Source organism: Aquarana catesbeiana, linkage group LG08, assembly GCF_042186555.1.
Source record: "Aquarana catesbeiana isolate 2022-GZ linkage group LG08, ASM4218655v1, whole genome shotgun sequence".
Lineage (NCBI taxonomy): Eukaryota > Metazoa > Chordata > Amphibia > Anura > Ranidae > Aquarana > Aquarana catesbeiana.
Window position 1 is genome coordinate 48,352,254 of NC_133331.1, and position 26,952 is coordinate 48,379,205.

Genomic DNA, 26,952 nt, shown 5'->3' on the forward strand with positions numbered 1-26,952 from the left:
GATCTACAGCGACTGCACCTCCAAGTGCAATTTTAGTGCACTTTGCACTTGTAGTTTGCACTTGTAGTGCAAAGTGGATTTATCTTTCGTAAATAACCCCCTGTATCTCCGGTTACAATGACATATCTATTTCCTATGCTCCTCAGCTCCATCTACTGCCCATAATAAAAGGACATTCTTTCAGATAAGAAAATAACCTAAAGAACATTCATTTTTACCCAATTCACACAGAACTAGCATACATGCATATTGGCTGGATGAATGGCTATGTATTTTCTTATAAATAGACCACTAGGGGTTATTATCATGCAGTTTTAAACAGTAAACCAATTGCACTTTATACCGAGTAATTATAGACTTGCATTAAAAAGAGGAACAGCAAAGTAGAATCACCACACTGCACTAGAAAACAGTACACAGGATTTGCTTGTGTTAAGAGTAAAGTTTATATGTTGGGGGGGGGGGGATTATAACCAACATTTAACCCATCTCCTGCAGCTGATCACTTGCTTTTCAAAATGCAGAAGATACACAAGGTAAAAAAATCATTACCATATTTCTTGCATTCAATATTTCTTGGAGTAAATGGGAAGTAAAGCGCCATCTTCTGGTTCGGTGAAGATTACAGTGGTTAGCACAGACTGAGAATCTGGGGGTTTCCTGGTGACACTGAGGCACTGCTACAGAATGAGTATCTGAACATAAAGAACATAAAGAACATCCCGTTATTGATACGTTTGTTCTGTTTTGTAGTTTTGAAAAGTTTGCCTTATGCTAGAAATTCATAGGGGCATATTTATAAAGCAGTGAATGTGACTTTCACCAAACATTCACTGGTTGTGAATTAGTCACTGTCATTTAAAACTCATGCACCTGGAAGATGCAGTAGCGAAGAGTTTTATCAGTGTCTAAGTCACCGCTGGGTAGATTCAGCCTCTATTTGTGTTGATGAGCATTGTCACTGGGACAGAAAGTGATGGGAAATCCAACAATTCAGAGTCATCAGCAGAGCAAAAGGTGAAGGTAAATCTTCCAATGGGAACACCTATTCTGATGACAACTGTCTAAAGATAGGCTCACACTTGTGCGTCTATATTTTCATGGGTGTTTTATTGTTTTTTTTTATGTGTTTTGATGTGTTTTTTTAACACGTTTTCATGCACACTTATTGAAGTCTAAGGGGCCAAAAATGGCCTATGTCATGCCTAAAGAATAGCCTGCACCTTTTTCCAAGTCGCACAGAAATCTCATTGCATACTGTAGGTGTAGGCCCTATAGATTGTAGTGGGGCAGAGAAAAATTATATATATATATATATATATATATATATATATATATATATATATATATATATATATATAGTCTGTTGGGTTTAATATTGTTGGCCCACCCTTTGCAGCTATAACAGCATCAACTCTTCTGGGAAGGCTGTGCACAAGGTTTAGGAGTGTATCTATGGGAATGTTTGACCGTTCTTCCAGAAGCGCATTTGTGAGGTCAGGCACTGATGTGGATGAGAAGGCCTGGGACGAAGTCTCCACTCTAATTAATCCCAAAGGTGTCCTATCGGGTTGAGGTCAGAAATCTATGCAGGCCAGACAAGTTTCTCCACCCCAAACTCGCTCATCCATGTCTTTTTGGACCTTGCTTTGTGCACTGGTCCAAATCATTTGGTGGATGGGGGATTATGGTGTGGGGTTGTTTTTCAGGGGTTGGGCTTGGCCCCTTAGTTCCAGTGAAGGGAACTCTTAAGGCATCAGCATACCAAGACATTTTGGACAATTTCATGCTCCCAACTTTGTGGGAACAGTTTGGGGATGGCCCCTTCCTGTTCTAACATGACTGCGCACAAGTGCACAAAGCAAGGTCCATAAAGACATGGATGAGCGAGTTTGGGGTGGAGGAACTTGACTGGCCTGCAGAGAGTCCTGATCTCAACCCGATAGAACACCTTTGGGATGAATTGGAGCGGAGACTGCGAGCCAAGCCTTCTCATCCAAAATCAGTGCCTAACCTCACAAATGATCTTCTGGAAGAATGGTCAAACATTCCCATAGACACACTCCTAAACCTTGTGGACAGCCTTCCCAGAAGAGTTGAAGCTGTTATAGCTGCAAAGGGTGGGCCAACTCAATATTGAACCCTACAGACTAAGACTGGGATGACATTAAAATTCATGTTTTCAGTATTATCAGAAAACACTGTTCTATACTCAAGGACAATTACCCAATAATCCCTGAATTTAATGCACCTCTTCTTTCTTCTTACAGACATGGTAAAACACTACGTGATAGACTGGTGAGGACTGATCAGTACTGTACACCAACCCCTACTATGATCTTTTTAGGACCCCCGCAACAATGGTTCTTTTCCTTGCTTGAATAGTATCTAGTGCAATTCTATAATAAAAGGCACATTTTTTTCTCACCCACATACAGGACACAGCATTACCATTAAGGGATATTATATTTGTCAGTCTTCTTTTGTTGTTTATGTGATTAAATTCCCATGTGAGCATCTCTATGTGGGTGAGACTGCACAGCAAATCAAAGATCACATTACAGGTCATAAATATTGAATAGGAGATAACATAATACAGTTGGCTTTCACAAGGCACTTTATTAAAAAGGGCATGTGATTACTCAGTTAAAATTTATAGTCATAGATAGGGTTAATCGAAATAGAAGAGGTGGTAATTGTGAGTTGATTTTAAGAAAGGAAGAAGTACAGTGTACACATTGTTTAGATACACTGCATCCTAAGGTGTTGAACTCGGATGTGGATTTATACCTCTTTGTGTGATAAGGTCATTCTATAGACGTTTTTGATTAATTATTTCTGTGTAATTTCGTGTTGAGTAGTTTTTGAATAACCTTTTGATATATATATATGTACAGTATCTCACAAAAGTGAGTACACCCCTCACATTTTTGTAAATATTTTATTATATCTTTTCAAGAGACAACACTGAAGAAATGACACTTTGCTACAATGTAAAGTAGTGAGTGTACAGCTTGTATAACAGTGTAAATTTGCTGTCCCCTCAAAATAACTCAACACACAGCCATTAATGTCTAAACCACTGGCAAAAAAAGTGAGTACACCCCTAAGTGAAAATGTCCAAATTTGGCCCAAAGTGTCAATATTTTGTGTGGCCACCATTATTTTCCAGCAATGCCTCAACCCTCTTGGGCATGGAGTTCACCAGAGCTTCACAGGTTGCCACTGGATTCCCCTTTCACTCTTCCATGACGACATCACAGAGCTGGTGGATGTTAGAGACCTTGCACTCCTCCACCTTCAGTTTGAGGATGCCCACAGATGCTCATTCGGGTTTAGGTCTGGAGACATGCTTGGCTGGTCCATTACCCTTAGCTTCTTTAGCAAGGCAATGGTCATCTTGGAGTTGTACTTGGAGTCGTTATCATGTTGGAATACTGCCCTGCGGCCCAGTCTCCGGAGGGAGGGGATCATGCTCTGCCTCAGTATGTCACAGTACATGTTGACATTCATGGTTCTCTCAATGAACTGTAGATCCCCAGTGCCGGCAGCACTCATGCAGCCCCAGGCCATGACACTCCCACCAACATGCTTGACTGTAGGCAAGATACACTTGTCTTTGTACTCCTCACCTGGTTGCCGCCACATACGCTTGACACCATCTGAACCAAATACGTTTATCTTGGTCTCATCAGACCACAGGATGTGGTTCCAGTAGTCTGCATGTCTTCAGCAAACTGTTTGCAGGCTTTCTTCTGCATCATCTTTAGAAGAGGCTTCCTTCTGGGATGACAGCCATGCAGACCAATCTGATGCAGTGTGTGGCATATGGTTTGAGCACTGACAGGTTGACCCCCCACCCCTTCAACTTTTGCAGCAGTGCTGGCAGCACTCATATGTCTATTTCCCAAAGACAACCTGTAGATGTGACGCTGAGCACGTGCACTCAACTTCTTTGGTCGACCATGGCGAGGCCTGTTCTGAGCGGAACCTGTCCTGTTAAACCGCTGTATGGTCTTGACCACCGTTCTGCTGCTCAGTTTTTAGGGTCTTGACAATTTTATTATAGTCTAGGCCATCTTTATGTAGAGCAACAATTCTTTTTTTCAGATCCTCAGATAGTTCTTTGCCATGAGGTGCCATGTTAAACTTCCAGTAACCGGTATCAGAGACACCAAATTTAACACACCTACACCCCATTCACACCTGAGACCTTGTAATACTAACAAGTCACATGACACCGGGGAGGGAAAATAGCTAATTGGGCCCAATTTGGACATTTTCACTTAGGGGTGTACTCACTTTTATTGGCAGCGGTTTAGACATTAATGGCTGTGTGTTGATTTATTTTGAGAGGACAGAAAATTTACACTGTTATACAAGCTGTACACTCACTACTTTACATTGTAGCAAAGTGTAATTTCTTTAGTGTTGTCAAGAAAGATATAATGAATTATTTACAAAAATGTGAGGGGTGTACTCACTTTTGTGAGATAATGTATATATAGTGATGGTGTATGGGTATACATTTTTGTATCTTTATTATCATCACCATTGATATTTTTTTCACATTAGGTGTCACCACAGATACGTAGAAAAGTGATGCCGGGCATTGTATCCAGCTCTCAGTCATTTCCTTGTTCTTTATTGCCCTAAGCCCAAAACTGTAATGGATGGAATACCTTTAATGGATTTTTGTATGTTTTTCATTTTAATAAATGTTTGTGCAGCAATCCTTTTCTTTAGATATATATATATATATATATATATATATATATATATATATATATAATATTTTCAGCCAAAAGACCAAAATTAAACTTGAGAACAAAGAGAATAAGGCCCCTGGCTGTCTCTGACCTTCTGGTATAACAGCATTTGATATATGAACTAATAGTTTGTGGACATTTTTTAAAAGTGACTCCAAGAGGAAATACTCACGTTGCTCCATCCTTTCCAGACTGCACCGTCACAGAGGAGGCACCAAGACGCACATTTCCAAATACGACACCATTCCAGACAAATGTTACCTTACTTATTTGTCCAACATTAATCTCAGCATCAATAAATGCTGTGTATGATGTGCCCGTTTTAATGAATCCCCTGTAGAATACAAAACCAGTGCAGTTTGTGTGCATTAAATGTATGCATTTTTTTTCTAACAAGTACAAAGACACAGATAGAAGCAATGACCCTTCAAGACAATTGCACATATATCATGTAAATCCTAACAAGGAACTCATTTCTCCTTTTTGGTTGGTTAAATGACTGAAACTATTTCATGATATCTGTTCAATAAGTGCATAACAAACCTGTTGATCCTGCCACAAAACTTGTTAGCTGATAACTTCCTGTGCTCTCTGATTGTGCTGGGTATGACCAGTTATGTTGTTTTCAGCTATCTTTCAGGACTACAGTACACCCATGGCTATGCAGAAGATAAGCGTGGGAGATGTTCTTATCTCCTATCCTAGGGTGACAATACTGCATCAGAATATAGTATGGTGATGAGTGTTGTCACCATTGGACAGAAAGTGTGTTACTGGCAGAATTACCAGGTGAAAAAAATAAAAAACCCTGAAAAGGAAAACAAATGCAGCCACCACATCTAAGGACTGGTAAGCTGAATTACTTTGCATTTTAGATACACTTTAATTGCTGCAAAAAATTGCTGCTAACTATTTCAGCTTCTAATAGATACAAACATCTTACACACCTGTATAATGTGTAATCCTTAGTCTTTCCATTAGATCCTTCTAAGGACACGGAAAAGGATCCAAGAACAGCCAAACTGCCAGAAGTGTAAACAGTGATCTGGTATCTCCAGCCTGGAGGATAGAAGATGGTGGGACAATTCCAATTAAAACATTTTTTTTCTTCATAAAACCAGAAACATATGTAGGTGCTACAGAAGTCATTTTTAAATGTGATTTTATTTAAAAAATTACCTCTCCACATTTCAATCTACTGTTTCATAAAACCCAATGCACAATAAAAATAAATAAAGCTGTTTCACCTTTGCCCTAAGTTCATTGTTTACTCTCCTGATTTTTAGAGAAAAATCAATCCCACACCATGCCGACAAAACACAATGTTAATGTTTATCTTTATTATTAGATCTCCACATTATTTGAGTTACATTATGATTTCTACCATGAATGGATTGAGTAGGGATTGTAACCATAAAGGGCTGGTGAAGAAATTAATCCTGAAACTTACGAGAAAAGACTTTAAGATCTCCGGTGTTTAAGTAAAATATCTGAGAGGCTGATGTGATTCCAGAATACCTGTCTGCATAATGTCCCATCATTGGGCAACCCTTGCTGGGACATGGAAAGCCGGCACCCTGTGGGGAGAGACAAGAGACTGACATGAGACAAAATCAGAGGCTGGCGGAAACAAAAACAATGAAGACATTACTTCCTTGCCACTCTTCCCATATCTTACAGGTGTATCACGTATGTACACTCCTCTTACCATATTGTTACATTACATTACTGCATTGTGACTTTGTGGTTAGAACTTTTCATGATCTCTGCACTCAAACCTTTAAAACTTTACAGAAAAGTACAATGGTTTAGCATCTGGGATTTGAGGGACTCTTGGACAATCTCTCAGGTTACCCTAAGCCTTTAGCCCATTTTCCTGGTGCCTGTGTTAGCATAAAGGAACACTATTTTGATTACGATCAAAGAAAAACTAATTATGAACACCTTCAACCTGCACCACCAAGGAGCACCTCAATGTAGTCAACGTCTAAATTATTCACACTCCTATTGGACTTACACCTTTACAAATTGCATCAAGTGACAGGCAGGGTACATGCTAAACCACCATCCCCACAGGGACAACATTTTCTTTTTAAGATCAGACTATCTTGAAGTAATGATTTTAGTGGGAGACCCAACCATTATTAATTCACACTCTCACACCTACAAAAGGCATGATAAAATACCTTCAATTCACTTAGAGACATGTTGTTTTTTAAGCCATTTGAATTTTCATAAAATCACATCTGCATTGCCAAGTGGGCAGCACAATGTGGACCTGGCAGGAATGTGGGCAAAGGAAAAGAATACTTTTTGAGGGTGCTTGGGGGGTATAGTTATATAGTTAGTCAGGTTGAAAAAAAAGACACAGTTCCATCTAGTTCAACCAATAGTTTCACTAGGTTCACCCCAAGCTTGGCCAACCTATTTATGATTAGATGTGCGTAGAGAGTATTTTTTTTTTCTTAGAATATACTTTCTATAATATTATGGTTAATATATACAAATGATGTTATCTTTATTTGGAGTGGGGACAGAGTAAAATTATATATGTTCATTTAAAAATTAAATGATAACGTAGATGTATGCAGCTCTGTTTTGATAATTGTGAACCTTTTAGATATAACCATTTCCATTAAGAAGGGTAATCTTTTGGTGTACTGTTTTTGGTTTAATAATATTTTTTATATCCAAACTAAGGGCATGGCCATGAGGGCTAAACTCACCACCCAGCCTGACAAACTTAAATATAGCCAGATGGGAGAAAAAAACATATTTTTCTTCTACTGTACTTTCTCTAATATTATGAGGGGGGGGGGGGGGGGGGATATATAGGTAATGTTATCTTTATCTGGAGAGGGAACAGAGTAGAATTAGATATGTTCATTTCAAAATTGAATCATACATTAGATGGTATGCAGCTCTCTCTTGATATCAGTGCTGATCTAAAAGTGTGAACTTTTAAGATCTAATCCTTTATATTAGAAAGGATAATCTTTATACCAAGTCATACTTGAAAGCCACTGACCGTAAAGAATACACATCCAAGTAGTCACTATCAGCCTTTGTGAGAAATAATGTTCCCAAAGGCTCATTTATGCAGATGAGGCACAATTGTAATATAATGACTGATTATAGAGCACCATCTAAAATACTGAAAGATGGATTCTTCTAGATCAGCCTTTGTAAAACTTCTGGCATGGGATGGCATACTTCTATCTACAGCTCATAGTACATCAGTTTAATGATGACTGGAAATAATGATCCTTACATTTGTTGTGATTTGGAAGAATACCCTCCTTACAGATAACTAAAAAGATAGTTGGTGTTGGAAGCATTGGAAGTTGCTCATTACTCAAGGAACCCCCAGCAACCTCTGAAGGAACCCTATGGTTCTACAGAACCCTGGTTGAAAATGGCTGGCCTAGCTGGTGAAATTGAATTTGTGGCTAAAAGGGACAGAACTGATCTACTATAGCATAAGGTTGAGGATTCCACATTCCAATGAAAGGGTGATTGTGTTTTTTCTTTACAATGTAGTGGTATAAAAAGATCATACTGTAAATTAATATTTACTCATTCTGAAAAAGATGTCTTGGGTAATGTCTTATCAGTGATATACAATAAAGCATCCTCTCCATTAAATTTATTAGCTCCTAATGTAATTCAAAGGGTTCCCAAGTTATGTAAAATGTGCTCACTGAACAGAAACCATAGGACTAATTAAACCATGTTTGCTTCACAAAGTCTGGGGATTGGTTTTAATATCAATGTATTTGTTTCTCAACATACTAAATGTGTATCGCCTGCAGTGTCTTTGTGGGGCAGACCATGTGAGCACTGGAGGTTTGCAACTTGGAACAAATTAATAATATAAAAACTGGTCTTAAAACACATATTTCTTTCATTTTTTTTAAAGTGCATTACAAGGACCACACAGGTTTAAAATGTATAGGGATAGATAGAATGGGGACCAGCAGGTGTGGCTGCAACAAAACCAGAAAGGTCTCTACACTGGGAACAAGGTGGATTTATCAGCTTGGCTCCTTGATTCTAGATGCATTAAATATCGATGTGAACATTATAGTGGTTGTAAAGGCAGAAGGTTTTTTATCTTAATGCATTCTATGCATTAAGATAAAAAACCTTCTGTGTGTAGCAGCCCCTCCCCCAGCCCCCCTAATACTTACTTGAGCCACATCTCTATCCAGCGATGTGCATGAGTGCCTCTGCCATCCGTACTCTCCCTCCTGATTGGCTGAGACACAGCAGTGGCACCATTGGCTCCCGCTGCTCTCAATCAAAGTCAGTTTGTCAATAAGGAGAGAGAGGGGGTGGGGCCAAACCTCGGATCCTTGTCTGAATGAATACAGGGAGCTGCGGCTTGGCTCAGGTGCCCCCATAGCAAGCTACTTGCTGTGGGGGCACTCAACAGGAGGGAGGGTCCAGGAGCACCAAATAGGACCAGAGAAAAGGAGGATCCAGGCTGCTCTGTGCAAAACCACTTCACACAGCAGGTAAAAATAACATGTTTTTATTTTTAAGGAAAAAAATGAGACTTTAGTATCACTTTAACTGCTTTGTTGGCAGTAATGAACAAGGCTGCTATATTATTATCTATATGTTTGTTCAATTATGAGGTTTTATTGTGGGAGATCTTAGTTCAATTTTAATTTGTGTTTTTTATAACTGATATGTTGTGGTGATTCTGCTTTTAGAAGTCATTTGAAAATGGGAGATTCGTAAGTTAGTAGCCTATCATTGTGTTGAATAGAAAGCCTCATGTTTTGAAATGGGTGTGATAAATGTAAATAAATAAGACTACTTATTACTTGGAATATAGTTACATTACCAGCCACTAATAATGGCCTATTGGTTAAAATGCATTGGGTGGAGCCAGATACCTTGACGACAAATGCTATGCATGCTGGTATATTACTATTAAGAAAGGTCATGCTTCTAAATTTGAAACTTTTGTTTTTCTCCATAACAGACACAAATTCTGGGGCCCCTCATCATGTGTAGCAACCTAGGTGACGCATACACACTGTCCACAACCCTGTGCCAGCCAGTGCCTCACAATATAGCTATATAAAACACGATAGATTCCCAATAACCTGAACCTACCTTCCACACTTTGCTCCAACCTTAGCTTTAAAACTAACTCTTAATCTGACAATAACTACAACCTAATGCTAATTCTATCATCATCATCATAACAAGGCAAACAAGGCAAGTTTCTGCTCAGTGTTAGGGACTTACCTGCTGGAAGGCATCGTAGGAGGCTGCAGAGTATCCGAGGTATCCATCAGGAGTGAGAATAGTCTGCGTGTAATATTTTGTGCTACGTATGTGATTGCAGGCCACCAGCTCACTTGTTACTGAGGATAAACAATAACACAGCATCATGTAATACTATATTATTTGTCCTTATAACACCTCCAAAGAAGTTCTCTATATAACTAACTAGTATGATATTATCCAATAATAACTTGCCAGCAAAAGGGTCACTAGTAAAGGAAAAGAAACCACTGACCATCGCTTCCTAGGACCAGCCAGGCTCCAACTTCCCTGGAGAGCCATATTCTATAGGATTTTGGCCAGCAAGGGATCAACACATAGAAACACGAGTAGCCTCTTTGCCCCCTCTAATGATCCTGTGTGTGAGTTGTCGCTAGTGAAAAGATCAATAATGAGATATCGGCCTAAGAGCGTGATACAACAAAAGTAATGGTCCTGCTGTGCTGTCGCTAACACCAGGTATTCCCATTCTATGTTGTATGATTTATGGTCAACTTGTTGTAATGTAATTAAAAGCACTCCTACTCCCTGGCAATGTACATCGATCAAGTAGGGCTGAGTGGGGGAGCTTTTGAATCAAGGCATAACAATAGTCATCATTGATGTTCAGAGGAAGTATTTGGGGAGAGCTGTATACTGTACATAACTGATGTGCTGTGCATGTATATGGAAGGAACACTACATGTGCAGCTGCTGTAGTGTGTGGAGACTGTATACACCATAAGGCCATTAATATGGATTTGTCCCTCTTTGTGGCTATAACAGCCTCCAATCTTCTGGGAATACTTTCCACAAGATTTTGGAACATGGCTGGGGGAATTTGTACCCATTTGTGAGGTCAGATACTGATGCTGAATAAAGAGACCTGGCTCAAATTCAGCATTCCAATTAATTCCAAAGGTGTTCAGTAGGGTTGAGGTCAGGGTTCTGTGCAGATCAGGAGCTTAGTTTGTGAACAGGGCACAGTCATGCTGGAACAAAAAACAACTTCCAACCTTACCACAGGTGCAATTGTCTAAAATGTCTTTGTATGCTGTAGTATTAACGATTCCCTTCACTGAACACACCTGAACTTAACCGCTTGCCAACCAGCCGCCGCAGTTGTACTGTGGCAACATGGCTCGGCTGCGTGAATCGGCGTCATGTTATGTTGCTTCTTTATGTGGCCACTAGGTGCGCCTGCTGTTCGCACCCGGAACCGATGCGAGTGCCCGGCAGTTGCGATGACCGCCGGGCTCCCGCGATCACTTGTGACACGGCGAGAACCGGGATCTCTGTGTGTAAATACAGGGATCCCGATTCTCTGAGGGGAGAAGAGGCAGATCGTGTGTTCATACAAAGTATGAACACCGATCTATCTCTTCCACTAGCAAGTCCTATCCCCCCTTCAGTTAGAACACGTAGCAGGGAACACAGTTAACCCCTTGATCGCCCCCTAGTGTTAACCCCTTCACTGCCAGTGACATTTTTACAGTAATCAATGTATTTTTATAGCACTGATTGTTGTATAAATGCCAGTGTTCCCAAAAATGTGTCAAAATTGTCCGATGTGTCCGCCATAATGTCGCAGTCACAATAAAAATCGCAGATCGCCGCCATTACTAGTAAAAAAATAATAATAATAAAAATGCTTTAAATCCCCTATTTTGTAGACGCTATAACTTTTGCGCAAACCAATTAATATACTCTTATTGAGATTTTTATTACCAAAAATATGTAGAAGAATACATATCAGCCTAAACTGAGAAAAAATGTGCCTTTTTTTTTTTTTAAAATGGGATATTTCTTATAGCAAAAAGTACAAAATATTGGTTTTTTTTTTCAAAATTGTTGCTCTTTTTTGGTTTATAGCGCAAAAAATAAAAACCGCAGATATGATCAAATACCATCAAAAGAAACCTCTATTTGTGGGGAAAAAAGGACGTCAATTTTGTTTGGTTACAACTTCGCACGACCGCGCAATTGTCAGTTAAAGTGACGCAGTGCCAAATCGCAAAAAATGGCCTAGTCATTCAGCAGCCAAATCTTCTGGGGTTGAAGCTGGTTTAAAAAATAATTCTATTCAAGTATGTATTACGTATGTAACACGTTATATTGCTCCTCCTCCAAACTTCCTAAATACTTTTTTTTTTGCTGCTGTGATCTGACTTCCTGTTAGAGGGTGGCTACATTCATTCTCCGTGGTGCCACTGTATGTAGGAACGTAGCCAGCTTTTCTTGTTTGTTCTTGAGATGGACTATAGACAATGTGATGTGTAGTGTGCACAGAACAGTCCATAAGACCGCAACTAACGTGCCCTGCTTGTTCCAAAAAGAAGTGCCATAAGTAGTGGATGTGTATAGATTGTTTTTGGAGAATAAGGATAGTGTTGCTTTTATCATTTTGGTCATATAGTATGTGTCTTCTAAATTTTGGAGATATGTACTGTATACAGTATATGATGTATGTACTACAACATTACCTAACCTAGAAATGTAATACAAATAATTACCATCCAAAATGTCATCAATGTTTGGGCTTTTAAAGATTTGAGATTTTTGACATCCTGGCATTTGTTTTCCTCCGTTCGGGAAGAAGTCCAGGTGGCCAACAATTTGGCTCATTCCGTATCCTCCCGTACCTAAAATAAAATAATATTAGGATCATATGTTTGATTGACCAACCATTTTTATCATTTCCTTAAGCTCTTTACAGTTTAGAGGCTAGCTGTATGGTACAAGCTGGTTGCCAAAGTAGCTAATCGGATTATAACTAATTAATGGCAGTACCTTGTGTATTAAATATGTAAAGTATATTTTGAGCAGGACATCTACAATAAGAGAGCAGAATTGTATTTGTACTCACAGTTAGAACAGCTGGAACTGTTTTTTTTTGAAACAGAAGATGTGTGCCCTTCTATTCATTTCTGCCAAATGTTTTTCAAAGAACTTCATTCTGATTCGATGGAACTGACCCTTACTATGCCTAGGTAGGATAGGTAATACCTTTATCATAAAAAAGAACCCTTGTCTATCCTCAGTGTCCAGGTCTGTTACTTGCTTTTTATGGCATTTTTCTTGTTCTGAGAGTCAGGACAGCCAGGAATATAATCCTAAAACTCCTAACTGCAGATCAGGGATAGAGGCAACCAAGAGTAGAACCAGATCAAGCTTCTATTGATTGTATGCATTATTTGAATAGGGAATTTAATTCAGTTTGGGGGGATCATAAAAGCTCTCCATGACAAGGCAGAAGACTTCATGACCCCCTTGTATGTTCTTGGGTTGTGTATATAAACCAAATCCCTTGGAAGATCCTGGAGAAACACTGGTAGGACATACAAACTCAATGCAAACGCCTTTTTAGCTGATGTGTAAGGCTCTGTAAAAATGAAAAATAATCACCAAGATTGAGCAGCATAGGACTTGCATCAGTATGAATGACGTCAACTAACAGAGCATCTGATGGGTCTAGTCTGACCTCGATTGGAGTGTCCTGGAAGTATGGCTGAGCCGGGTCCAGTCCTGTAGAAAAAAATCAATAAATATCATACTTAAGGAAGTGCACTCTACACAAAATGTTTTTTTGAGTTTATAACAGCAGAGGTACCTGGCAAATACATAGTGGTTCTGACTTTAATGAGTAAGGCAAGTTGCGATATATATTCTAATATATTTATCTACGCATTTTCTAGTACACTTTGCATCCTCACCATTTGTGAACTGTGGAAGACCAAGAGGAAGGTAATAAAAAACATTTAAAACAGTCAAATTTCCTTTTTGGATTTGTTCACACTAAATGAGCAGTTTACAGTAATGCACTGTATTGGTGTGCACTGCTGTTCATTGATAATGGTACCCCAACATACATATACAGCATGACTGCTGCAGGGCACCACAATGCACAGTGTTGTGTAGCGCTGCCTTTTGAAAAATAGAGAAGAACCTATTTTTTGTGCATTGAGGTATAATCATAGCCATTTAAAATTGATAGGTTGCCCAACGCAACGTGTATCAACACACGTGTCATGGTATAGAGTTCAGCTCCCATGGTTGAGACAGAGGATCTTCCATTCTATTACTAGTGTAGGACCCACTAATTCGGGGTACTTTGTCGCAGTAAGTGGGCTTAGCACTATATGACCATATAGTGTGACCAAACCCCCGTATTTTTTTAATATGTTCAGGTGTTCAGGTGTTTTTAACTAGCCCTGCAGGAAATGTCATTCTTGTATGTGTGCGCTGTAAAATATTTTGTACTGTTTATAGGTCTTACAGCAGCACCATCTTGAATTTAAATGCATTGTATGGTGTGCCCCCCAAATATGTACTTGTATGGTATAGATAGGCTCTTATAGGAAAAAACTATTTTTTTTTAAAGGAAATTAGATAACCGGATATGGTAAACTACAATTAACAATTCAACAGCTGTTGTTAGTCTCACCTGTTATTCTACCAATCCCAGGGAGCCTCTTCCCAGCCTCTCCCGCGGTGTGTGCCCCCAGACTGTGCCCAATAAGGTGAACATTGGATAGCAAATAGTTAAAAATGTCCTTGAAAAGGAAAAACAAAACTTAGATATAAGAGTCTATACAAAACAGAAGCCTAATCAAAAATAATTAAGAAATGTCCATGCAAATTGTATGCATTATATGTTCTTAGTGCTTATTTCAGGGGTCTTCAAACTTTTCAAACAAAGTGCCAGTTTATTGTCCTGTAGACTTTAGGAGGGCTGGATTGTGGCCAGCAGGGGCAGAAAATGTCCCAGGCCAAGCATCAGTGAGAATAAATATGGCCCCAGGGTTAGTGGTTAGTAGGAGGAGGAGTAGTGCCCCTGTTAGTAGGTGGAATAGTATCCCATCATTGGTATCAGTGGAAGAAATAGTGCCTACTTGTTGGTGTCAGTGGCAGGAATAGTGCCCCAAGGGCTGGATAAAAGCTAGCAAAGGGCCACATCTGGCCTTTGGGCCACAGTTTGGGGACCCCTGGCTTATATGATACTGGAACAATGAGAATAGAAAAGATTCATGATCATGATTCATGAAGTCTTCTACCTTTAAAGTTTTAATGAAATAGGCCACTTCGGCCCCCACGACACGGATATTATTGGAGGCCTGTGTGTAGAGGGCCACAGAGCCGCCGTGCCAATCCACGCAGATACAGTTCACATCCTCCACTTGCAGCATGGCCTGGAATCAGAAAGGTTAAGGATTAAAATTCAGAGAACCTGAGATACCTTAGTGGATTTACTATATATATCACCAATAGGCATATAATCAAATAGATTCTATGTGGGGGTACTTTACATGTGTGAATCTTTAAATGCTGAAACTTAAACACTAGCTGATGTACAAGATTCCATAAATACTTGAACATATGTTGACTCTCTTTCTATTATTGGATAAAATGTCTAATGATAGCACCAAACCAAAAACTACAGGACCTATGTATACAACATTTGCTGTACAGATGTCTTAACCATTTGCACAAGCATCACAAATGTTTTTTTTTGTTTGTAAAACGATTATCTGCTATGATCTTCGGCTCCATCAGGTGGCCAATATGCAGTATTTTCCTAAAATATCTCAATAAAAAAAAAAAAACGTATGATGGCCCATGGATGATACTGACGACCAAAGGTGATAATCGTATTAAAAATAATATCACAAACATTCGTGGTGCCTGTGCAAATTGTTGACTTGCACCCAATTAATATTTTATAAATGGGCCTTTTGGTGTTAAAAATGTATTATTGATAAAAGTTTGTACCAAGAAAACATAAAACAGCCAATGCTTTTCAGGGGCTCAAAGATCTCCCACTTCTTCAGGGCTACAAAACAAATATGGTTGTAAACTTATAAAATCCTACACTAATCCAATCACTAATACACATGTTAACAAAATTCATGGTAATCAGAATTAAAATGAATACAGTATGATAAAAATAAATTATTCAATAAAACAGGTCTCATACAGTATAAAAAGCAGATTTCTTGCTAAAACTTATATTATTTAATCATAATTTAATATTTTTTTTTAAAAATGGTGATAACCAGGAATTGTGTTTGCATGTGTATTGATGAATTTTAGTGTAATTAGATTGGTATAACATTTTGTATTTTTACTTCTATTTTGTTTTCATTTTGTAAGAAGAAGAAGGGGAACCCCAAAACGAGTTGGAGGTTTTATGTTTTCTTGTTGTAAGCTAACCAATATTAAAAGATTTGAACTTTAGTTCTTTTGTCTAGCATTTTCATTAGACTTTCTATACATGGTTTCCAAATTTTGCATTCCCTAGTTAAGGGGCTCCCTGTTGGTGCGGGGAGAAGCCTCACCAGAGCCATTGCAACCTATATGAAATTAATTCAGTTTTGACGACCATAAATTAGCGATAAGTCCAATCCAGTTCTTCAGCCATACATGTTTTTCCTCCTCTAATAAACCATAGCGTATTGGATTTTGGATCTTCCATTTAACTCAGCCATTGTGCATTTCACAGCTTAGCGAGTCTTGTTGTTCATTCTTTAATTAATACATTTTTTCATTCATTGTAATTGAATCGATTTTGAAGTAAAATGTTGGTGTGCACTTTAAAGGAAAGTAGCAGAAGACAGGAGGTAACATTGGATGTTTAATGTGCATAGCATAATAGAACTGTATCAGTCAATAAAAGTAACATGTACCTGTATGTAACATTGTGTGATACTGTATCAAATTTGTAAGCAATATCTCAACCTACAAGTGATTATTAGAATTCTTAACTGAGCCGGCCATTGGACGATCTTTGGCCCACTATTATTGAGATAAAACGGCATTGTCCTCTATTTCTCACATCTAAATTCTATCTCTTTCAGGAGGATACCTTGCACATGTCAGACAGCCATTCACCCTCGCCATTGTCAGTAAATCCATGAATGATAAATCGTGTTTCTTTAGTCTTCCGGAAATAGGATGCTGTGATGGTTTCGGGTTTAACAGCGCTGATCTCCTGAGAAGAAAAATTGGAATGAGAATGAACAAAATGTATTTTCTGACTCCTCAACCTGATTTGGCATGTCAGTGGAAATGCATAGAGGCCTTATACAATATTAAGATCAGAACTAAAATTATGGTTTCCAAAAAAAAAAAATGTTTTTGTTGCTAGGTATAAATTAAATATGTAAATACAAATTATTTGTATTTTAAATGTATCTTTTTAAAGCCATCAGGGGGAGCTGCGGGTTCCTCTGCTCCATTTACCAGGCTATTCTTAACTGCTTTGTTGAAAAAAAAAACCTGTTTAGAGAGCTCAATAGGTGAAGTACAGAATACAGACTAAGCTAGATTATTCAGTGACTCCCCTTCTCCCTCTCCTCTATAGGTCTGCTCTCTATGCCTTTACAATGAACTTTAATTAGAGAAAGACAATCTTCAAAGAGATGTGACAGACCTAGCCAGGACAGAGGCTTTTAGAGAGGACTGAATGCAGACCTCTTGCCTTTCGACTATGGGCCCTGGATTTTAAGGGAACAATACTCTTTGGAACCCTGAATGTGCCATATTATAAATAGTGACTGCTTCATAATGTGTGCAGTCTCATGCTGTTGTGTACTGTTTGCTGTGCTAGTTTGGTGTGGGGCTGTATTCCACTGTCCTATTGTGTTTGTCTGCCTTAGATCACAGGATGTGTATTTCTATGGAGGGAGGGGGGATTCCTCCAGCAGCTCTCCTTGCTGATAAGACTATGTGCTGATGAGACGTTGGACACACCTGACCTGTGTGTCCATTGTCATTGGACAGTTTGGCCCGCCTGGTTTTCCAAGGGTGGAGAGAAAGAGTCTCTGAGTTATTTTATCTGTTCTGTCCATGTGTGAAAATAAATGAGTTTATTCCTGCTTGAACCTCAAGACAGAGTATTGTGTCTCATACTTGGGGGAGAATTACTTGTATGGGTTCTTGGTTCGGCTGATGGAAGTGTTCGGTAGCTGCCTTTGTGTTTGGGTATGGAATGTCCTTAACGACTTTAACCCCTTTCATACTCGGGGTGTCGTTACATGCTACTTCTCTGCTCTCTTAAAAAAACATAGTCTATAGTAAAGGACAGGAACCTGACGTCAACCCAGCTGCACAGATGTGGGAAGAATCAGAATACCAATCCTTGGGTTAGAAATAGGGAAACTGCCATTATTGGGGTAGTTGGATGGTCAAAGGTACCCTGAAGACCTCCCAGCCTCCAGGGTTGCAGCGGAGGGTCAACAACTGTTAGAAATCAAGTGAACTCTGACCCCTCTGACACTCAAGCTAAAGCGTGCAGCTCACACAAATTAAATAAAGCCAAGTAAGGGAGAACATAAACTTTTATAAGGTCACATACAGAGAGAGATAACCTACATGGAAGGTGTGAGAGGTCAGACAGGTAATTTTTACTTATAGGGCACTTACCTGGTAGGTGTTGAGGTTCTCTCTGGTATAGAGCAGGAATCGAGCATTAATCTTCTCCGGAGACCAGGGTAAGCGGGAGATGGGTCTCTGCAGAGTCCAAGCAAAGGGTTTATCATCCGAGAAGCAGCCGAGACGATTATAGCACACCTCACCTAATAAGAATATGAAAAATACATGCCTTGTACTGTATAGTCTATATAAACATTTACACCATATTACACAACAAAATCATATTAGATGTATTATTTATTATATACTAATCAGGTTTAAAAATTTTTTCTCATTCACAGAACACCATGGAACACCCCAAGGAAGGAGGTGGTTGACGGTAGGGAGCAGAACAGGCACTATGGCTTGTTGATCCTACTATTGTAATAATCAAGAGAAATAAGAATCTAATATGAGACTCGGCCCCCTAACACTTCATATGATGTTTAAATTAAATTGAGAAAATGAGCCATGCATCTGTGTTTTTCAGATGCTAGGAAGGCATTGTCACAATGGACATGGACAAGAACTGAATGTACATATTTTATGTCGCTCCAGGCAGTACAGATAACGAGATCTATTGTACATGTATGTATTATACTAGATCTGTATGAGAACAAACAACTCACTCGGTGATACAGACGCCACGATGGACATCACCAGCAAAATCTGGCTCAACATCTGTAGAGTAGGAAGAAACACCACATATTAAATGTACAATAAAGATAAGACAATGCATGTTGCCAGTATTCAGAGTAAAAAAAAAATGATATTTTTGTTTCAGCTTTTAGAGATGAAAAAGATGGCTTTGGTAGTCTTAACAGTAATATTAATGATGTTTCACTGAAGGTACATCTGTGGTTGATTGAAAACCAGGTACAAAAGGGACTAGAGAACAAATCACAAGGTCCAAATGCCTTACACCCATGAGTCCTTAGGGAACTTAGCCTTACTGACTGGAATGGTACCAAGTGATTGGTTTAAGCTCCCTGGCGGTATGATTATTTCAGATTTTTGGTGCTGAAAGCGATACCATTATTTTGCATGGAAATTTGGCGTTTTATATTGTAGGCCTGTAATTCTTAGGAATAACACACTTAAATCTGTCCAAACAAGAATCTAGTAGACATCCCGGGTATGATAAAGTTTGAAACACTAAATCATGAATTATAATATAATAAATAACTATAAATATTTATGTAATTTGAAGTAAATTTGGCACAGGATGAGGCATCAAGGAAGACCTTGATAAAATAGATGGTTGGGAAGCTACATGGTAGATGAGGTTCAATATTTAGACATGTAAAGTTATGCACTTGGGTGTCAAAAATACACATGCAAATTATACATTAAGAGGGGCTCAACTGGGGGAACCAGTGACGGAAAAGGATCTGGGATTGCTTGTAGATCACAGACTTAGCAATATCATGCAATGCCAGGGGGCAGCTAACAAAGCTAGAAAAATACTGTTATGCTTTAAAAGGACATTCCAGAAATGGGCATCCTGGGTGCCACATACGCGTTCCTCTGTTTGTGCTGGAAGTGCGCTTGTTTAAACATTCTTAGCACTGAGACCAAGCTGTCAGTGACAATCAGAGGTCTTGTACTAACAATAGGGACCGGGGGAACTATCACATGATTGCTGTGATGGCCTGTGATTGGCTGTCAGAGTGATCATCCACTTTGTAGCACCCATAACTGTGTTATTGTTCCTCTGTGAAGAGAAGAAATAACAAACTTTCCTCTAGTGAAGAGGAAAAATACAATTTATCTTTTCCTCTATGCTAGAAGAGAAATCTGTACAAAAAAAGAGTTGTTGAAAAAAAAAGTATAAATTAGGGCTTGATGAAAAAAAAGACAAAAAACAAAATGAGTACTATTGCTTCTTGGCCTTACTATGTGTACAAAGAACAAAGAAATAATGCACACATATGTGGTATTGCTGCAATTGTTAGGAGTGTGAGAACTTATTTTGCAGGTTTTGTTGCTGATGGGTCATGTTAATGTCATAAACTCTTTTTTAGACAGTTTTTATTTCATAATAAAATAAAATCAGGAGATATCCATTTACCACTAAATCAAAGCCAAATTTGTCCTGAAAAAAAAAACAAGGTATAATCCATCTGGATAGACAAAGCAGTTGTAATGATATGTGCAGATATACTAACACCTGTTAAAGCTGCAAAACTGGGTTTGGGCGTCAATGTTTGTTTCAAGGTTACATTTTACTAATCCTCAGGAAAACATTGTTGAATTAGAAAGATTTCATCAAAGGGCAACAAAATAAATAAGGGGGATAGAGGAGCTCAGTTATGAAGATCAATTACATAGATTACAGTTCTTCATGCTTAAGAAGGGATATGACTACAATGTACAAATACAGTGCCTTGAAAAAGTATTCATATCCCAAATTTTCCACATTTTGTCATGTCAAGTGTGGCATGCATTTGTATTCAGCCCCCCTGAGTCAATACTTTGTAGAACCACCTTTTGCTGCAATTGCAGCTGCAAGTATTTTTGGGTATGTGTCTACCAACTCAAGCTCTGTCAGATTGGATGGAGAGCGTCTGTGAACAGCAATTTTCAAGTCTTGCCACAGATTCTCAATTGGATTTAGGTCTGGACTTTGACTGGGCCATTCTAACACATGAATATGCTTTGATCTAAACCATTCCATTGTAGCTCTGGCTGTATGTTTAGGGTCGTTGTCCTGCTGGAAGGTGAACCTCCACCCCAGTCTCAAGTCTTTTGCAGACTTTTCCGACAACCAAACCGTGAAATTTTTTTCTGACGGATGTTGGCTCAAACTTGTCTTGCATACACACGGTCGTGCAAATGTTGTCAGAAATTCCGAATGTCAAGAACGCCGTGACGTATAACATGTACGATGAGCCGAGAAAAATGAAGTTCAATAGCCAGTGAGGCTCTTCTACTTGATTCCGAGCATGCGTGGACTTTTGTGCGTCGGAATTGTGTACACGCGCTCTGAATTTCCGACAACAAGTTTTCTTGTCGGAAAATTTGAGAACCTGCTCTCAAACAGTTGTTGTCGGAAATTCCGACAGCAAATGTCCGATGGAGCCTACACATGGTTGGAATTTCCGACAACAAGCATAAGAATGCCCTGTATTTGGCTCCATCCATCTTCCAATCAACTCTGACCAGCTTCCCTATCCCTGCTAAAGAAACGCATCCCCACAACATGATGCTTCAACCACCATGTTTCACGGTGGGGATGGTGTATTCAGGGTGATGTGCAGTGTTAGTTTTCCCCCATACATAGCGTTTTGCTTTTATGCCAAAAAGTTCCATTTTGGTCTCATCTGACCAGAGCACCTTCTTCCACATGTTTGATGTGTCCCCCACATGGCTTCTCGCAAACTGCAAACAGGACTTTTTATTACTTTCTTTCAACAATGCCTTTCTTCTTGCCACTCTACCATAAAGGCCAGATTTGTGGAGTGCACAACTAATAGTTGTCCTGTGGACAGATTCTCCCACCTGAGCTGTGGATCTCTGTAGCTCCTCCAGAGTTACCATGGGGCTCTTGGCTGCTTCTCTGATTAATGCTCTCCTTGCTTGGTCTCTCAGTTTAGGTAGATGGCCATGTCTTGGTAGGTTTGCAGTTGTGCCATGCTCTTTCCATTTTCAGATGATGGGTTGAACAGTGCTCCATGAGATATTCAAAGCTTGGGATATTTTTTTATAACCTAACCCTGATTTAAACTTCTCCACAAGTTTACCCCTGACCTGTCTGGTGTGTTCCTTGGCCTTCATGATGCTGTTTGTTCAGTAAGGTTCTCTAACAAACCCCTGAGGGTTTCACAGAACAGCTGTATTTATACTGAGATTAAATTACACACAGGTGGACTCTATTTACTAATTAGGTGACTTCTGAAGGCAATTGGCTGAATAAAAATGCATGCCACACTTTTCACATATTTAATTGTAAAAAAATTTGAAAACAATTTATCATTTACCTTCCACTTCACAATTATGTGCCACTTTGTGTTGGTCTATAACATAAAATCCCAATAAAATAAATTTAAATTTTTGGTTGTAACATGGCAAAATTTGGAAAATGTCAAGGGGTATGAATACTTTTTCAAGGCACTGTAAATGAAAGGTGACTCCAGTATTGTAATAAGCTGTTTATGCTAAGGTCCCTGAAAATAATAAATGGCCACAATTTGAGGTTGTGGCCGATTACCCAGGACACAGGCAGAACAACAATCTGCCTATGTAAACAAGGCAGATTGTCGTTCTGTCAGAAGCAGGAACACAAATCTTTGCCTTCCCATAGTCAAAGCACCTTCCCCACAGTGGGTAAGCACACAGTTAACCCTAATGTTGACCCCTTCCCAGCCAGTGTCATTAGTACAGTGACAGTGCATATTTTTTTAGCACTGATCACTGTATTAGTGTCACTGGTCCCCAAAAAGTGTCAAAAGTGTCTGTTAGGTGTTTGATTTGTTTGCCGCAATATCACAGTCCCATTATAAGTTGCTAATCGCCACCATTACTAGTAAATTAAATAAAAAATCCCAAAGTTTGTAGACGCTATAACTTTTGTGCAAACCAAACAATAAACGCTTATTGGGATTGATTTTACCAAAAATATGTAGCAGAATATATATTGGCCTAAATTAGTGCAGAAATTCAATTTTAAAATTTTTTTTATTGGATATATTTTATAGCAGAAAGTAAAAAATTGTCGGTCTTTTTTTGTTTATAGTGCAAAAAATAAAGACACAGAGGTGATTAAGTACTAAGTATTAAGTACTATGAAAGCTCTATTTGTGGGGAAAAAAGGACAAAAATCTTATTTGGGTACAGTGCAGTACAGGGTACGACCCTGCAATTGTCAGTTAAAATAACACATTGCCACATTGCAAAAGATGGTCTGGTCATGAAGGGGGGGTAAATCTGGTTAATGGTTAGAAAAATAGTAACTAAAAAAAAATCTCATGGGAAAATAATAGCTAAGGGAAGAAGGGAGCTAATTGGGGTAAACTAAAATTAATAAGAGGTTATATAGGAGGAACAATATTTATTTAATCACTTGACGCCCACCTATAGCCGAAAGACGGCTACAGCAAGAGGCTTCAAATGCTGGGAGGGCGTACATGAACGTCCTCCCTTTCTTGCGGGCAGCGCGTTTTGTGATCTCCAATTCCTTGGAATTCGGCTAATAACACAACTGGGTAAAGGGCCTTTACCACGTGATCAGCTGGTTACCGGCTTTTTTTTTCTTCATGCTGTCAGCATGAAGAATAGAGGAAAGCCGTTAACTGGCTTCTGTTAGAGGGACATTGGTCCCCTTACTGCCCACCAATGCTGATAATCCGTGCCCTCCAGTGACACCTATTAGTGCCCACCAGTGCTCATCAGTACTGCTAATCAATGCCACCTATCATTCCCCATCAGTGCTGCCAATCAGTGCCCATCAGTGCCTCCTGATCAGTGTCCATCAGTGCCACCTATCAGTGCCACCCATTAGTGCAGCCTCATCAGTGCCACCTATCAGTGCTGCCTCATCAGTGCCCATCAGTGATGGAAAAAAATTACCTGTTTACAAAATTGCAACATTTTGCAGAATATGAAAAATGTTTTGTTTGGGTTTTTTTCTCAAAATTTTTTATTTTTTTTGTTTGTTTAGCAAAAAATAAAAAACCCAGTGGTGATTAAATACCACCAAAAGAAAGCTCTATTAATGTGAAAAAAATGATAAAAATGTCATATGGGTACAGTGTTGCATGACCGCACAATTGTCATTCAAAGTGTGAGAGCGCTGAAAGCTGAGAATTGGCCTTGGCAGGAAAGGGGTAAAAGTGCCCAGTAAGCAAGTGGTTAAAAAAACCCTGTGTTTATACAGCAACTCCAGGATGTCATTTTGACAGTTGTAAATTGCAGCAAGTGCAAGAATGGGAGCGGCAGCCTGGCAGAAGGACAGGACGTACTACACACACCGTGTACATTGATTACATTTTTGGAGCATGTGAAGTACACCCAATGTTCCCAACTGGTTACAGTGCAACACCCACCAAAAGCATTCTTGGTTTTAGTTGGGAGGAGCAGAAGGTCAGAATTTCTGTCAAGTTTAATTGCTGTCTGTGTGCCTACTGTAGAGATTTCTACAGTCTTCATACAAAGCGCTGGAACAAAATTTGTATTTTACTGTCTTTTTAGTTCTGCATGTAGCAGGAAACAGTCTGTCAGGTTTTTTTTCAGCTTAGCTTTATTTCCTATCCTAGAGACTCCAGGACAAACAGAGAAGTTTGGGGGGTGGGGGGTGGCTGGAGCTCCGAGTGGGTCCCAAAAAGCCCCGGGTCTCGGGCATGCACAGTTCTGTTATTAGCCCCAAGCGCCGCCGCCGACTGGGGACCGATCTGACCCCAAGCGCGGCCGAGTGACATAGCAGGTCCCGCCTTCTGGAGCCTGCAGCGACTATGATGGACGTCCCACTGATCCAATGCCGGGAACGCGGGATGTGTGACATCCATCATAGGCACTGCAGGTTCCAGAAGGCGGGAATTACAATGCGGCTGCCGCACCACTGTAAGAAGATCCCCACTCGGCGCTTGGGTGGGCAGCTTTCCTATCCTGTCCTGTCATTGCTCTGGCTCCGGCTGCCTGGAGTGCCTGCTGTCTACTCTACTGTGATGGGCGCCGCACACTACGGCTGAGCTGCAGGAGGAGGTCATGTCACCTGAAGTCTGGTCAGGTAGGTCAGTGCGTGTCAGTGTGGGTCAGTGTATGTCAGGTAGGTAAGTGTATATCAGATAGGTCAGTGTATGTCAGGTAGGTCAGTGTATGTCAGGTAGGTGAGTATAATGATCAGTGTATGTCAGGTAGGTCAGTGCGTATCAGGTAGGTAACACCCCCCCCTCGGTGCTGGGCTTGGACTTAGGGCTGAAGCCCCTGTTTTTTTTGCCACCTAGCAACGCCCCTGCAGTGAACGCAATGTACAGGGATATTGAAAATGATAGTAACATAAATACACAAACACATGCAGATTGAACTGGTGTCTTTATTCAACCTTACCAACCAAAACCCAAAAACCTGGAAGCTGATTGGTTTCTATGCAGAGCTGCACCATATTTTGCACGCTCCAGTTTCAGTAAATCAATCTCTATGTACCTATGTAATTATGTAAGGGGGACTCTGATGGGGATTTTTTTTTTGGCCTGCAAATATTTGTAAAATAAGCCATGTGTCCATCATAGTGAAAAGTTTGGAGACCCCTGGTTTCGACTAAACATACATTAAGGCAGCTGTTCATTTAAAATAAGTTATCAGTAACATAAATAAGTGAAGAATATAAACAATATACAACAATACAATATAAAATAATGATAATAAAATCCAATTTCACTCAGCTAAATTCTGTCATTTGTCAGCCAGGAAATTTACGGTTTCTGTAATGTCGTCACTCACCTTTGTCACTGATGGCACAGCTGGGTGTCTATGAGACGTGACAAAGGTGAGAGCGCTCATATATAGTGCATTTAAAGGGAGGAGGCAACTTGTGTTTCAGATTTCTCCACATGGATGAAAATTTTCATCTAACTGGAACAAGATTGTCTGGTTTTTATAATCTTCAACTCTCGTGACCCCCCCCGGCTGATGGCCCAGCGACATCATTGATCTGTATAGGGAGATGCACAATACTAGTTACATTTCTTCCTATAGAAGTAATAGTGCAGAAATGAACTTTAAATATATCCAAGATGGACAGAACGGCCTCCTTTATCATGCATGGACACGTAGCCAGCTTCAAAAGTTTTTTTTTTTTAAATATTTTCTGCTTAAAGTCTATGTAAATCTACTCACTAAAATCTCATATAATCTTTAATGTGTTTTCATTTAATTTGTCCCTGGTGATCCTGCCATGGTCCCTGCTTAGGTCCTTCCTGTCCTTGTCTCTCAATTGTGCTCCTGTATTGTCACCCTATCACACAGGCTGTGTGATAGGGTAACTGTTCTTCAGTTAACTCTCTGGTCCCCGTGACAATGTACACCCTCACTGTAACTTGCATTGAGGAGGGAAGCGCTGAGCCTTGTCCACATCCACCTGTCCAGCGTTTTCCACTACCATTCCCCAGTAGCATAGTGGGCTCTGCCGTGCCCCCTTCGCAGGCTCCACACGTGCTCTTAACTCGTCTTTTGAACCATCTTACCTCTGTGTAGGATGGAAAACTCTGTGGTGTGGATCCACTCCCGGAACCATGGCAGACAGACCACTAGCGTAAGGAGTGCCGATAACACCTCCCTCGCTTCTAAGATAAGATAAGAGATAAGATAAGATTTATTGTCATTGTAGAAAACAAATTCACAATGAAATTACATTTCTACTACATGCATTTACCACACAGGATTTAATTATACCAAAAAATATATATATAAAAGTGTCCCCATATTATAAAAGTATAAAAAGTGTCCTTGTATTAAAAACGAAACAAAACAATAAAATAAGACTATGTGACTACTTTCA

The 26,952-nt window shown here is 39.6% G+C and overlaps 1 protein-coding gene across 2 annotated transcripts; it reads right to left on the reverse strand.

The window, feature by feature from the left end:
• Positions 1-443: 443 nt before the first annotated feature.
• On the reverse strand, positions 444-26,734 carry LOC141105738 (pancreatic lipase-related protein 2-like). Of its 2 annotated transcripts, none has more exons than XM_073595810.1 (13): positions 26,639-26,734; positions 19,088-19,139; positions 18,471-18,622; positions 16,912-17,037; positions 15,104-15,238; positions 14,494-14,602; positions 13,455-13,574; positions 12,563-12,691; positions 10,032-10,150; positions 6,220-6,346; positions 5,717-5,828; positions 4,942-5,103; positions 444-695 (listed from the first exon to the last, which is right to left on the reverse strand). In XM_073595810.1, the coding sequence occupies exons 2-13, from the start codon at positions 19,137-19,139 to the stop codon at positions 632-634; spliced, it is 1,407 nt and encodes a 468-aa protein (XP_073451911.1). In that variant the 5' UTR covers positions 26,639-26,734; the 3' UTR covers positions 444-631. The 2 variants fall into 2 exon arrangements, with proteins under 2 accessions (XP_073451911.1, XP_073451910.1); XM_073595809.1 differs by lacking the exon at positions 26,639-26,734 and adding an exon at positions 25,896-25,931.
• Between the last annotated feature and the right edge of the window lie 218 nt (positions 26,735-26,952).